Raw genomic sequence first — 14,446 nt, 5'->3', positions numbered from 1 at the left:
CAACTCCTACAGCTCAACTCCAGAAAAATAAATGACCCAATCAAAAAATGGGCCAAAGATCTAAATAGACATTTCTCCAAAGAAGACATACAGATGGCTAACAAACACATGAAAAGATGCTCAACATCACTCATTATCAGAGAAATGCAAATCAAAACCACTATGAGATACCATTTCACACCAGTCAGAATGGCTGCGATCCAAAAGTCTACAAATAACAAATGCTGGAGAGGGTGTGGAGAAAAGGGAATCCTCTTACACTGTTGGTGGGAATGCAAACTAGTACAGCCACTATGGAGAACAGTGTGGAGATTCCTTAAAAAACTGGAAATAGAACTGCCTTATGATCCAGCAATCCCACTGCTGGGCATACAAACTGAGGAAACCAGAAGGGAAAGAGACACGTGTACCCCAATGTTCATCGCAGCACTGTTTATAATAGCCAGGACATGGAAGCAACCTAGATGTCCATCAGGAGATGAATGGATAAGGAAGCTATGGTACATATACACAATGGAGTATTACTCAGCCATTAAAAAGAATACATTTGAATCAGTTCTAATGAGGTGGATGAAACTGGAGCCTATTATACAGAGTGAAGTAAGCCAGAAGGAAAAACACCAATACAGTATACTAACACATATATATGGAATTTAGAAAGATGGTAACGATAACCCTGTATACGAGACAGCAAAAGAGACACTGATGTATAGAGCAGTCTTATGGACTCTGTGGGAGAGGGAGAGGGTGGGAAGATTTGGGAGAATGGCATTGAAACATGTAAAATATCATGTATGAAACGAGATGCCAGTCCAGGTTCAATGCACGATACTGGATGCTTGGGGCTGGTGCACTGGGACGACCCAGAGGGATGGTATAGGGAGGGAGGAGGGAGGAGGGTTCAGGATGGGGAACACATGTATACCTGTGGTGGATTCATTTTGATATTTGGCAAAACTAATACAATTATGTAAAGTTTAAAAATAAAATAAAATTAATTAAAAATAAAATAAAATATAAAATGGAAGACCAATCAGGATTAAGTTAATATGAAATTCTGAGTTTAGTTACATAAAGTTAGGGAAAAAGGGATGGAAAATGTTGATAAAGACATTTCAGGGAATCCTAAATAGTCCCTTTCTTGTTTGGGACATACAAAAGAAGACAGAGCTTTTAGAAATTACTATGTACAGTCAGTCAACAAGTACTTGCAGTGTATTTACCTTGGAACTTACTCTAAATGACCCTTTGGGTCAAGCCTTGCTATTTTTGTGTTGGTTGGAAGAACCTGTGTCTGTGTAGCTGTTGAATTGAAATAACGATTTGACTAGCCTCTCTGGTGATTTTTCTGGCACACTATAAATCTTAACTAAGTGTCTGTAGGTGTGGAGATTTGGTTGAATGCACCAAGATTTCATTATTCATAGAAATGATCAAAGAACCCCAGAGATCACTAACAGATACAACCTAAGAAGAGAGTACTAGAGAAAACACTTGAGTCTCTAGCAGCAACACAGACTAGAATAAGAATTTCTGGTTTGATATGTGCTGAGTTCCATCCCTGGAGTTTTTTAAGCCCTGTACCATTCTTTACTTCTTCCCTCTTTAGGTTTGACTTGCACTGATTTTGGCCTACGGTCCAGGATGGTTTGTTCTCGGGACCAGACCTGACCAGAGTCGACCTCATGAGCACTTCAACCTCTCCAGCTGCCATGCTCCTCCGGAGGCTGAGGCGGCTGTCTTGGGGCAGCACCGCTGTCCAGCTCTTCATCTTAACAGTGGTGACCTTTGGTCTGCTGGCCCCGCTGGCCTGTCACCGGCTTCTGCACTCTTACTTCTACCTGCGCCACTGGCATCTGAACCAAATGAGCCAAGAGTTCCTGCAGCAGAGCTTGAAAGAAGGTGAAGCTGCCCTGCACTACTTTGAGGAGCTGCCCTCTGCCAACGGCTCGGTGCCCATCGTCTGGCAGGCCACGCCGCGGCCCTGGCTGGTCATCACCATCATCACTGTGGACAGGCAGCCTGGCTTCCACTACGTCCTGCAGGTGGTGTCCCAGTTCCACCGGCTCCTTCAACAGTGTGGCCCCCAATGTGAGGGGCACCAACTCTTCCTGTGCAACGTGGAGCGGAGCGTGAGCCATTTTGATGCCAAGCTGCTGTCCAAGTACGTCCCTGTGGCCAACCGCTATGAGGGCACCGAGGATGACTATGGCGATGACCCTTCCACCAACTCGTTTGAAAAGGAGAAGCAGGACTACGTCTATTGTCTGGAATCCTCCCTGCAGACCTACAACCCAGACTATGTCCTGATGGTGGAAGATGATGCCGTCCCAGAGGAGCAGATCTTTCCAGTCCTGGAGCACCTTCTGCGGGCTCGCTTCTCTGAGCCCCACCTCCAAGATGCCCTCTATCTGAAGCTCTATCACCCCGAGAGGCTCCAGCACTACATCAACCCGGAGCCCATGCGTATCCTGGAGTGGCTCGGTGTCGGCATGTTGCTGGGGCCCTTACTAACCTGGATATACATGCGGTTTGCCAGCCGCCCGGGGTTTAGCTGGCCCGTCATGCTCTTCTTCTCCCTGTACAGCATGGGTCTGGTGGAGCTGGTGGGCCGCCACTACTTCCTGGAGCTGCGGCGGCTGAGTCCTTCCCTGTACAGCGTGGTCCCCGCTTCACAGTGTTGCACCCCTGCCATGCTCTTCCCTGCCCCTGCGGCCCGCCGGACCCTCACCTACCTGTCCCAGGTTTACTGCCACAAGGGCTTCGGCAAGGACATGGCACTGTACTCACTGTTGAGGGCCAAGGGGGAACGGGCCTACGTGGTGGAGCCCAATCTCGTGAAACACATCGGACTCTTCTCCAGCCTTCGGTACAACTTTCACCCCAGTCTGCTCTAGCCTGCCAAGAAATGCCTTTCTGAAACTGGCCACTTCTTGGAGATTCAACTATTGAGCTCTTTATTTGAATCTGGTTGCTTGCAGATAATTCATTGTTTTAAGGTTGCCAGGGATATAGGCACTGGGATGGCTGGGATTAAATATAAGTCAAGAACGTTGGCTTTAGTAACTCTCAGGCAAAGGCAGGCTGTTCACTGTGGGCCCAGACCTCTCGCCCTCCACACAGCCACATTGCCTCATGCAGTCTGACCCACTGAATGATGGACATTTAAATACCACTTATATTCTCCTGTTTCTCATTCTGCTTCGTGACAGAGTTTGTGACTGCCAAAATTATTGTGCACAGTGGTTCCACTGGTTTAGGATTTTAAAGGTAGAATATGAATGATAAAAGGTGAGATTCCCTTATAGTGACTTCTTTCTCACTGGGAATAAGAATGGATATATATTTAGGATATATATCCCAAGACGCAGGACCATAGATTCTATTTATTTCCTTGCTATGACATAATAAAAGCTGCATAGTGCCTGCCATCTTGGAGGCTGGTGAGCTGGCTACTGTTACCTGGCATTTTCTTTTCCACACATCTGTAGTGCACTGATAATCAACTTTGACTGTGAAAACTTTAAGGCACAGCAAGATCTGAAAGCACTTTCTGGATCATCAAGTCAGATTGCTTATGTTTAGTTTTCAATTTAATATTGAAGATTTCTATTGTATTCTGATTCTTTGAAAGTTGGACTTTGCAGAATGATGTAGAATGGCTGAGCTCTTTACTAATGGCATATCCTTTCCCCCAACTTTGCTGGCTAATCATTCACCCTCATTCTTTTTCTTCTATAGCATGATGTTACAGAAGAAAAAGTAGGGACTGAAGTCAGAAGACCTGAATTTTTATATCAAATCTCTGTCGTGTCCTAGTGGTGTGAACTTGGGCAAGTTATAAGCACTCTGAGCCTCAGTTTTCTCACCTGTAAAATGGGGACAGTGATATCTTCCCTTTTAAGTTGCCTTGGAGATTAAATGACAGAATATGTGTAAAACACTAGCAAGTGCTTATCTCATAAAGGGCATTTGGTGAATATTAGCTCTTTTCTCTCCTATATTAAGCATATAAAACTCAAGTGTATTTTGGATAAAGATATTAGTGATATTATTTAAAGTATGAAATGGGGTATAGGGCTGACACCTATGGAGCAGCTGTTCCTGACCAAACACTACTAGAATAAAGGTTGACTTTTCCTTGTTACTGCAGAAGGATATACAGCTCAGTTTCATCTAGCCCCACCTCCAACCAAGCCCAAAATAAGACTTGTTCATTCAAATTGGAAATGATCTAAGACTCCGGTTGAGCCTATTCCAAGACTAGCATCTGAAAATTACTTTTCTCAAAAGTTATAAATAAATGTCATTTGACAGTACTTATCAAACCAGTGGCCAAAGAGTCCTTATGGCGGTGGATGATTATATTAGAGTTCAAGCAGCTCTCTGCTTTGTTTCAGTGCCACGTCTTCTGTTTGCTTTAAGTTTTCACAGTGAGCTCCTGTCTTGGAATCTGCTTGAGAACACTGAGGGAGTAACAGGGCTTCATCACCATACTTTACAGATGAACAAAAAGGCTCACAGATGTTAAAGAACTTCTTCAGGTTCACACAGCTGAACAGCAGCAGAGAGCACTGGAATGTAGTAGCTTTTCTGACTTCAAGCCCCTGTACTTTTCTCTCAACCACAATCATTTTATAAATATCTATGTAGTCAAATTCTCTTTTGTGAAATCTGTAACCTGGACAAAATAATGTCTTTGTAAGCTAAGATGGTAAAAACTCACTGTGGTGTTGGTCTTGGGGAACAAACAGGTGTCCGTGTGTGTTGTGTTGTTATAGTAAGCTGTTATGTATCCCCCGGGAATGTCCAAAGTGACCAGAGCTGCTAGGTGACTTACTGAGATGCTCAGATTCCATCCTTTCACCCCCACCCCAACCCCAGTAACAGGTTCAGCCCCATGTCTGAGAACAGAACCACCCCCAACCTAGAACTAATTTGAGTTTGTTGCATTAAGATTAGATCTCCTGGTGGAAAGTTTGTGTCCAATGACAGAACATTTAAGCTAGCTAATCCCTAGATCAGAATCTTTGCTGGTTTTCATTTCTGCTCTTTCTAATTCCATTGTCTACTGCACACAGACATCCCTTCCTGTGACTCCTTCCTTCTCAATGGCTGAGGTCATCTTTGTCGTGTCTTATTTTTCTACCTACACACTAAGACATCTTCCCACATTGATCTTAACTAGAATCTGCCATCCTTGGATATTTTCTGCAGAAGCAACAGTCCTACCCACCTTTATCCCTACCCACTTTCTAGATCACCCTTCCTTTTGTCTCTCATTCCTAGAGTCCAAATTGTGCATGTTATCTTGGATTAGGACTGCTGGCAGCTTTACACCAAAGCTGAGGTCTCTCGTTTAATCCTAAGCAGGGGGCTAGGGAGAAACTCAAGTCCCCTTCCAGCATCAAGGGACATAATCTACCAGAAGGGTGAAGGTCTCTAATAGTCCTGTATACTTTTCAGAATTTAAATTATTGTCAGGTCTAAGAAGCTCCCTATTGTGACTGAGTGTATTTGCATAGACTTATCAGTTCAAATAAATGAACCATTTCACTGAGGCATCCTAAGAAGCCTTGGTTTTCTCTCATTTCTATAGCTGGATTTTTCTGATATGGTGAATAGGATCAAAACCACCCACACGCTCACACTATTGTGGAGTCCCAAGGTAGCCATTCAAAAGTATGGGCTGTTTGCTTAAAAATTCATAACTGATTTTCTTATATTTCTTAAATGGAAACATTTGAATTGTGTGTGTGTGTGTTTTTCTACTGTCATAATTTTTAAAAAGTGTTGAGAATACTACAGTGCAACTAGAGAATACAAGTAGGATGAATATAATGATAGGATTAATTTAATTTACCTTGGATACAGTCCTCATTTGAGGGAATTTATTTAATTGGTAACTTAATTTGTGTAAAGAGATTCTAATTGGATTTGATTACTGTGGGATTTTTATATATACTATGATGCATTTAGAATTACAGTGACATGATACAAAACTGGGTAACTTTAAAGTCACACGAACCATTTGGATATTTTTATCCCAAGCACATGAATTTGCTGAGAAATGTTCATTAGCTGACAATTTTTTTTTTTAGGTTGGATTACCTTTGGGACTATGTCAAAGATGATTGGAGATGTAATTTTAAAGTACTTAATATAACTGCAATGGAGATGCGCTATGGCTTCCAGTAGTCAGATTACAGCATTGTTGTGAGTCATCAGCAATGAATGGGGAGTTCTGCTTTAAAATTTAACAGATTTTCTTTTTTTTTTCTAAAAAACCTTTTGATTCTGTATTAGGTTATAGCCGATTAAAAATGTTGTGATAGTTTCAGATGAATAAGGAAGGTATTCAGGCATACATATGCATGTATCCATTCTCTCCCAAACTCCCCTCCCATCCAGGCTAGCCCATAACATTGAGCAGAATTCCCTGTGCTATACAGTAGGTCCTTGTTGGTTATCCATTCTAAATATAGCAGTGTGTACATGATCATCCCAAAATAATTAGGGATGATAATTATTCCTAATTATTCCTAATTATTTATTAGGAATAATTATTCCTTCCCTGCATGGCAACCATAAAAAAAATTAACAAATTTTCATGATCTTTTCCCTAATGACCTATGCAGAAATATAGATGAGTGATTTTTTTTTAAGTATTATGTTAACAAATTGGGGGTAAAACCAGATGAAAATCCAAAGGCAAATGATTAATTTATCAAAAAGAAGGACAGATGGCATACTTATGTAGGAACTGGGTAGCTCAGAGAGATGGGTGAAGTAGACAAGGATGTAGAGTGAAGCAGAGGGTCTCACATTTGTCATCGGTTGTGTGTCCCAGACTCCTTTACGTAATAAATCCTCTATGTCTGCCCCACTGTCGTGAAATGCTTATAGGGCTAGCCTATGGAGAATACAAAGGAACAAAATAATGGATAGTGTTCTGGATAAATAATTCATCCCTTTGCTAGGACCTGGCTTCCTATCACACTAAGAATAAAATACTACAAACCCCTACATTACTTTCCAGGCCAGATGTGACCTGTCCCTGCAAAACTTCATGTCTTGCCATTTCCATGCTCTTTCTCCAAGCTATAGTCACACCTGCTCTCTTTCACTTCTTTGGACTTGTTACATTGGTTCTTACCACAGAGGGACTTTGCACTGCCATTTTCTGTATCTGGAATGCTTGTCTCTTAGCTGAATCTTTCCTGTATACAGATCTCAATTAAAATTTAACCCCTCCTCCCCCAACAGACTTTTCATCCCATCTAAAGCATTCTTATCCCTTCCCAACCCCCAGGTCATCTATCACTTTATGCAGTTTGATTCCCTTTGAAGCTCTTATTACCTGAAATTTATTATTTTGTCTTTTTTCCCCCCTCCATCCTCCCCACCCCCCTACAGAATATAAGTGCCACAATATCAGGAGTCTTCTAGGTTTCATTCATTGCTCTATCCCTTGAACCTGGAACAATACCTAACACATAGTAGGAAATGAATGAGAGAGAGAGAAATGGGGGTAGTGGGGGAAGGAAGGAAGGGAGGAAAAGAGTAAAGGGATCCACAGTGGAAATGCATACAGAAAAGAAGAATACTGAAAGGAAGAGAAATGGGACTAAGGAAGAAAATTAGGGAGGAGCAAAGAGGATCCAGGTAGTGAGGACTGGTTGCGATGTACAATTTTGACTCCTGAAAAAATTTGCTACTTGCATTCCAGGCAAAGAGAATGGCAAATGCAAAAAGGAACTTTCTACACCACCACATAGCTACTTTTTCCTTTGTTGTTATTAGAGTTTTAGTTTCAGTGTGTGTGTTGGGGGTCATGTGTGTTTGGAGGGGGATCCTCCCTACGTGTTATTCTTAGGGGAGGGATGGGTTTTCTCTTTCAGGTTTCAACTGCTGCATCTTCCTGGTATTACCAGTGGGAATCATCTAGACGTGCATACCACCCATGGTGGCTCTACAACCTATTCTAGGACTTATAGGCAAGAGGCTGGAAAGAGAATGAAGGAAAGATCACCACCAGTGCCAGTGAACTCTTCTCAAGTTCTTTCAGTAAGTGGTGAAGTCAACCATGTAGCTCTGCATGATAGGGGTGGGCTTTGGCAAAGCATTATATGACTTAACACAAGCCAAGAATAGAGAGGTAAACTTTCCCTAGAGGCTTGATAGGAGGAGCAGAAAACTTTAAGGGTCATTTTTTCCGGTACACAACTTGGGTGTTTTTTATGTTTTGTTAGTGTAGCTTTGTTTAAATCTGAACAAGTTGAGTCCTCTGCAAAATTCGTGCACTGGCAACATGTTAGACAAAGAATTTTGTCTAACCCCTATTTGCTTTTATCTAGAAAAAAATGTAAACCCTGGCACTGTTGTGACTGGGGGACCTGAAACAGAAGTCAACAAGTTGCGTGTAGATTGCTTTCCAGCAACATGTTTGGACAGTTACTCTTGTCTTTTACCAAACCCCTGTCCAGCCGCAATACGTACACAACCAGAAGCCATAACCAGCAAAAGCAGCTTGGCTTCTGTCTAGCTCCCCCTCCAGAGAGGTTTGCGATAAAGGAGCGGTAGGATTACATCTTCTTCCTGTAACGTACACATGGAATGCTCTCCCTCTTTTGAACAAGAAAAGGAAAGAGCAACCATATTTTAAAAGATACTAAACAATGGTATGTATCTTCACATTCAAAATTGTAGTTCATGTATTATTATATAAGGAGCTATGCCAAACAAATTAATCATAAGTAAATCTAAATTTAGCTGTTTATCCCCAACTTAATAAATGCCTAAATCATATTAGCGGTATTCAGTTGACTCAAGCTTTTTTTCTTTTTCAGTCTAGCTGAACTATTAGCATAAATGCCCCAATCTGCAGAAACACAGTGGTGAATCTGAAAGAGAAAAGGCTTTGAAGAGGTTAGAATCGTGGTTTTTTTTTTTTCAGATGCCTGTTCAGTTCAATTCAGTCACTCAGTTGTATCCAACTCTTTGCAACCCCATGGACTGCAGCACGCCAGGCTCCCCTGTCCATCACCAACTCCCAGAGCCTTCTCAAACTCATGTCCATCACATCGGTGATACCATCCAAACGTCTCATCCTCTGTCATCCCCTTCTCTTGCCTTCAATCATTCCCAGCATCAGTGTCTTTTCCATTGAGTTGGTTCTTCGCATCAAATGGCCAAAGTATTGGAGTTTCAGCTTCAGCATCAGTCCTTCCAATGAATATTCAGGACTGACTTCCTTTAGGATGGACTGGTTGGATCTCCTTGAAGTCCAGGGGACTCTCAAGAGTCTTCTCCAACACCACAGTTCAAAAACATCAATTCTTCAGTGTTCAGCTTTCTTTACAGTCCAGCTCTCACATCCATACATGACTACTGGAAAAACCATAGCTTTGACTACACAGACCTTTGTTGGTAAAGTAATGTCTCTGCTTTTTAATATGCTGTCTAGGTTGGTCGTAACTTTTTTTCCAAAGAATAAGGTCTTTTAATTTTATGGCTGCAGTCACCATCTGCAGGATTTTGGAGCCCAAAAAAATAGTCTCTCACCATTTCCATTGTTTCCCCATCTATTTGCCGTGAAGTGATGGAACTGGGTGCCATTAGTTTTGTGAATGTCGAGTTTTAAGCCAACTTTTTCACTCTTCTTTTTCACTTTCATCCAGAGGCTCTTTAGTTCTTCTTCACTTTCTTCCATAAGGGTGGTGTCATCTGCATGTCTGAGGTTATTGATATTTCTCCAGGCAATCTTGATTCCAGATACCAGTTAACACCAGCCAATGGAAGACAAGAACTGTTTCAGCCAAATGAACCCCTTATTGTCACACTTAAACATTAGTCCTCACACTAAGGTAGACACATTAAATTCTGAATGGTGTCTGAGGAGCCCTTTAACACAAGAAATTTTGTTTTTTAAAAGACACCAAGTCTCATATATTAATTTGCACTTATTGAGTGCCTACAGGGTGACAGGGACTATGCCTAGTGCTAGAGACCCAACGATGAGTGAGTAAGACAGCTTTCTTCTTTTCAGGACCTTGGCATCCAAGGGAGCAGCTAGTATAGTAAGGTGAGTCTGGGATGGTGGGGTTATAGGATACTGTCTATAAATCACCCCAAAACGCCAGAGGTCTAAGTTACTCCAACTTCCTCAGCTCTTCTGCAACCACTTTTGCTGAGCACAACGTGATCCACCGAAGAAGTCTCCAACTAACAAAGGAAATGTTTTACATAAACATTTATTTACAGAAAAAAATGAGAGGTGTGGGTGAAGGGAATTGGCTTGTCCCAGCTAAGAAGAATTTAAGGAGGGTGAGTTGACTCTTGGAGAAGGTGCTGTGGGGATAAGATATGTATCTTTTGATGTAAGAGGAAGATTCAGAAAATTATCCTTGAAGGGTTATTTATTTTTCTTTCATTTCTAGGAAAACAAGTCTCTTGATATCCTATTTTCTAATCCAAATTCATGTGAGGTCTTTTTTCTGAAACTGAATAAAATTGACTTCCAAAGAAAGAACTGTGCTTGCCCAGAGGTGACACACCTTCTTGGCAGCAACTTGCCCTTACCTCAAAAAAGAATCAAGGAAACATCTCATTCCAGGGACTTCCCCAGCACTCTGTGCTTTCACTGCAGTGGGCATGAGTTCCAACACTGGTCAGGAATTAAGATTCCCATGTCATGCAGCCAAAAAAAGAGAAAGAAAACCTCACAACCTCACCCCAAATGTTTTACTATCTCACCTTGGTGACCAAAGCTTGTTGATCCTCACATAAAGAGGACTCTGAGGGTCACAACTGTCATTAGTCTCTCAAGGTGAAAACCAACATTGCCTTGCCAAGGCTTGTAGCCTTTGGGTCTCTTTTGCAAAGTCTGTTCTTTCCAATGCTTATATTCTCCACAGCTAACTGCACGTTAGATCCAGTCTCGAGCTTTCTGCCCTCATAGGTGGGTGACTTCCTCACCCACCAGAAGAGAGTAAGCGTCCTTCTTTCAACTATGAAGAATATTTGACTGAGGGCCAAACATTTCTTCTGCTTGTCCTCATTAAAATTAATTTCTGTCGATTCACATTGAAACAATATTGACCAAAGTTGTCGATCCAGCTGTAAGGCTAGCTGATCAAAGTGCTCTTCCACAAACAATGGGATATTTGTTAACTCACAGTCATGGTTCATAACTCTTCAGCAACTCTAATCCTTACCTCCAAGGATTCCCCCGTATGAATAAACAAAGCAGGATAACAAAACAATAAGAGAAAGACCTGAGTTTTCAGCAAATGTAATTCCTAGTTAGAAAGCATCCACTAGTAATTTCTAGTCACTTGACAATAAGTTTGGTTTGCAAATGAAAATTCTGATTTTATTTGCCAAAGATCAGACACCTCAAATGAACTGGAAAAATGCTATTATCACTCTACTTCTCTGAAAAAGATGTTTGGGATGCTTTCTGGGAGACCCAGCTTCGATCCTTGGGTCAGGAAGATCCCCTGGAGAAGGAAATGGCAACCCACTCCAATATTCTTGCCTGGAAAATCCCATAGGTGGAAGAATCTGGCAGGCTACAGTCGATGGGGGTCACAAAGCCAACAAGGCTGAGCCACTTCACTTTCACTTTCTTTAACTTAGGTCTGGAAATTGTGTTGTGAATTTTGCAGGTTGGTTTCAGCTTGGGATGGTTGTAGCATTAGGATGCATTCAGCAGCAAATAACAGAATCCAGTCTCCCAGGGCCTTCCTTAAGCAATGCTGCTGCTGCTAAGTCACTTCAGTCGTGTCCGACTCTGTGCGACCCCATAGACAGCAGCCCACCAGGCTTCCCCGTCCCTGGGATTCTCCAGGCAAGAATACTGGAGTGGGTTGCCATTTCCTTCTCCAATGCATGAAAGTGAAAAGTGAAAGTGAAGTCGCGCAGTCGTGTCTGACTCTTAGCGACCCCATGGACTGCAGCCTACCAGGCTCCTCCGTCCATGGGATTTTCCAGGCAAAAGTAGTGATGTTAAATTTTCTCACCTAAGAAGTCAGTCAGCAGTGCAATGATGTCATTAAGGACCCAGACTCTCCTCTGTCTTGTTCTGCCACCTTTTGCCACTTTATGGCTATTGCAGTTTCTAAGATCAAATCCACATTCAAAGCAGAAAGGAAAGGCTGAGGTAAAATGCTTTCTTCATGTGAATTTCTGTGGGTGTTTTTTTTTTTTTTTCCCTGGGAAGAACAATTACAGGAAGTCTCCCAACTGACCTCTCCTTTTGTTTCATCTGCCACTATGGGCCATAGGCACATTCCTAGACCAATCAGAGGCAAAGGGAAATAAATCTGAAAAGCCCAACCACAATTTATTCCCTTGTGGCTTGTGTGAGGCCCTGTCTTTCCTGACCTGAAGGGCTCTACTCACCATCCAAATAAGAGATCTTTGACAGCAAGGAAGTAGATCTATATGGATAGCTCATAGGCAAAATGTGAACAGTGACCCTGGGGGGAAGTAATCAAAGTGTTTAGTATTCTTCCTGATCGTGCCACTTTATATGGTATTTAGAAATCAAAGCAACATGTAGATTTATTTAGATTAGATTTATTTAACTGTATAATCATATGGTTAGGTCATAGGAACCTTTCAAAAATATAGTGCTACAGGATTAATTATAGGATTAATTAGTTAAAGGCATTACAGGCTTGGAGAAGCTTCTCCAATTCCTAGAGGCCCATAAGATTGCATTTTCTTCCTGAGCAACTGTGCATGAAACATCATGGAAACAATAAGATTGTTGTTGCTACTTTCAAAGAAGTATAGATAGTTAAACTCAAATTGGATATGGGGATTAGCCATTGACTACTGAAAACTATGCTTTCAATCTGTTGTTGAACTGTCCTGAAATTATTGATTTAGGGCACATGAAGAGCTTTGAATTTTTTTCAAGATTCACAATTTTGTAAAGTGGTCTCATGAATTTTAATGCACAATACAGACCATGCTATAAATTTCTGAAGCCTTCTTTGGCGTGCAAACCTTAATACATCTGCATTCGAAATGTTTTCCTGTTTGTACTCAGTTTCAAGAGAAAACAATGAAATTGAAATCACATTATGTTTACCAAGAGAGTTCATTATCCTTGAAAGTTTGGAGGTAAGTCCAACATGAATCCTAGGAGGATCCCAAAGTTTCTAGTGATGTGAACAATGTTTGGGCGTTTACTCTTCAAGGAAGAAGGACAAAGAGAAGAATGCAGTCAGCTCTGCCAGCTAGAACTGGAATTGCAAACCCTCTCCAACACAAGATATCCCACAACTCAGTCAATTAATACCTAGAGACACCAGGTCTCACCTAGTGACACTAATGTAGTCATTTAATATCAAATAATGCATATTTTCCTTTGTTGACACACTCTTCTCTACCCCTCAAAAATCTCATTCAAATATTTCTGGGAATCTCCAAGGAGAAAGCTTACAACTATGTGTTCTCAAAGCAGTTTGCTAACCACAGTCATCACAGATCATCTGTCTGGTGTTTCCTCTCCTATTCTGGCTCCACAAAGTAACTCTAAAGGGCATCTCTCTTGTCCCTGCTCATGATAACCATTTTGGGAACATCAGTACCTGTGCTAAGGTTACTATTTCTTAGTGTTCAGCAAACTCTCAGTTTTCCAGGCGAGGCTAAACTGGCATAGCAAGGACAAAAGCCAATGTCTCAGTCAGTGGCTTGCTATGACAAGGGTTTTATTTCTCAATACCACAAAATCTAATAAAGATCTGGGCACCCTTTAGGGGAACTATTTCGCTTATAGAAACCTAGCAATTTAGACTGAGGACTTCACAGTCCTGTAGCTGCTCCATTAGGAGCAGGAAACCTCTCTGATCAACCAAGCAGGCTTACAGGGACACTCACCCGATAAAGGACTGAATGGTATTCACCAGGTGTTCTCTGCTGTAGACTGCATATGGCCTGAGCCACTCAGCTGCAAGAGGTCCAAAAAGTGCAGAGAAGTCTTCTATATCAATATATAAAAGGGAAGAGAACAGATTTTGGTGAATGTTGGGAATATCTGCTTTACAGGTCAGTGCTGGATTCTTGGAAAACATGGAAACAATGACCCTTCTCCAGTTCTATGCTGTTTTGTCACCTGATCCTCAAATCCGTACTTCTTATGCCCAGAGTCTCCAAAATTAGCTTATGAGTATCAGCTCCACTGTTTACCTCTAATTTCTCTTTCTACAGGAGCTTCAACAAGTCCACGATTGTGGGGGCAATGCTGTGAGATCTCTCATTCTAACTTTTTTTTCTTTTATGACAAATTCACATACATTCTCCCACCTTTTTCCCTAATCCTCCCTCAGACAGTGTTCAACTTGTTTGCTGCTGTATCATAATGTCCCAGCTTGGTGCCTAGAACTCAGAAATGTGTTGATGAGTGGATGGATGGATGGGTAGGTAGGTGGAT

General features: G+C 41.7%; 1 protein-coding gene across 5 annotated transcripts in view; it reads left to right on the top strand.

Annotated features, from left to right (window-relative positions):
• The window catches only part of TMEM246 (transmembrane protein 246), a 41,492-nt gene extending 32,548 nt beyond the window's left edge, over window positions 1–8,944 (top strand). For 3 of the 5 annotated variants that reach the window (XM_010844825.1, XM_010844826.1, XM_010844824.1), the window contains 2 exons: window positions 1,610–2,869; window positions 7,902–8,944. In XM_010844825.1, the coding sequence (XP_010843127.1) occupies window positions 1,686–2,869; window positions 7,902–8,133 (1,416 nt within the window). In that variant the 5' untranslated portion in view covers window positions 1,610–1,685 and the 3' untranslated portion in view covers window positions 8,134–8,944. Of the gene's footprint in view, window positions 1–1,609; window positions 6,341–7,901 lie in introns of those variants that run through there. The other 2 variants (XR_825659.1, XM_010844827.1) reach the window with 2 other exon arrangements.
• Window positions 8,945–14,446: the final 5,502 nt, after the last annotated feature.

The sequence above is a fragment of the Bison bison genome, unplaced genomic scaffold, assembly GCF_000754665.1.
Source record: "Bison bison bison isolate TAMUID 2011002044 unplaced genomic scaffold, Bison_UMD1.0 scf7180017864209, whole genome shotgun sequence".
Taxonomy (NCBI): Eukaryota; Metazoa; Chordata; class Mammalia; order Artiodactyla; family Bovidae; genus Bison; species Bison bison.
The sequence above is the reverse complement of the archived record's forward strand: the minus strand, read 5'-3'. Positions and strand labels throughout refer to the sequence as shown.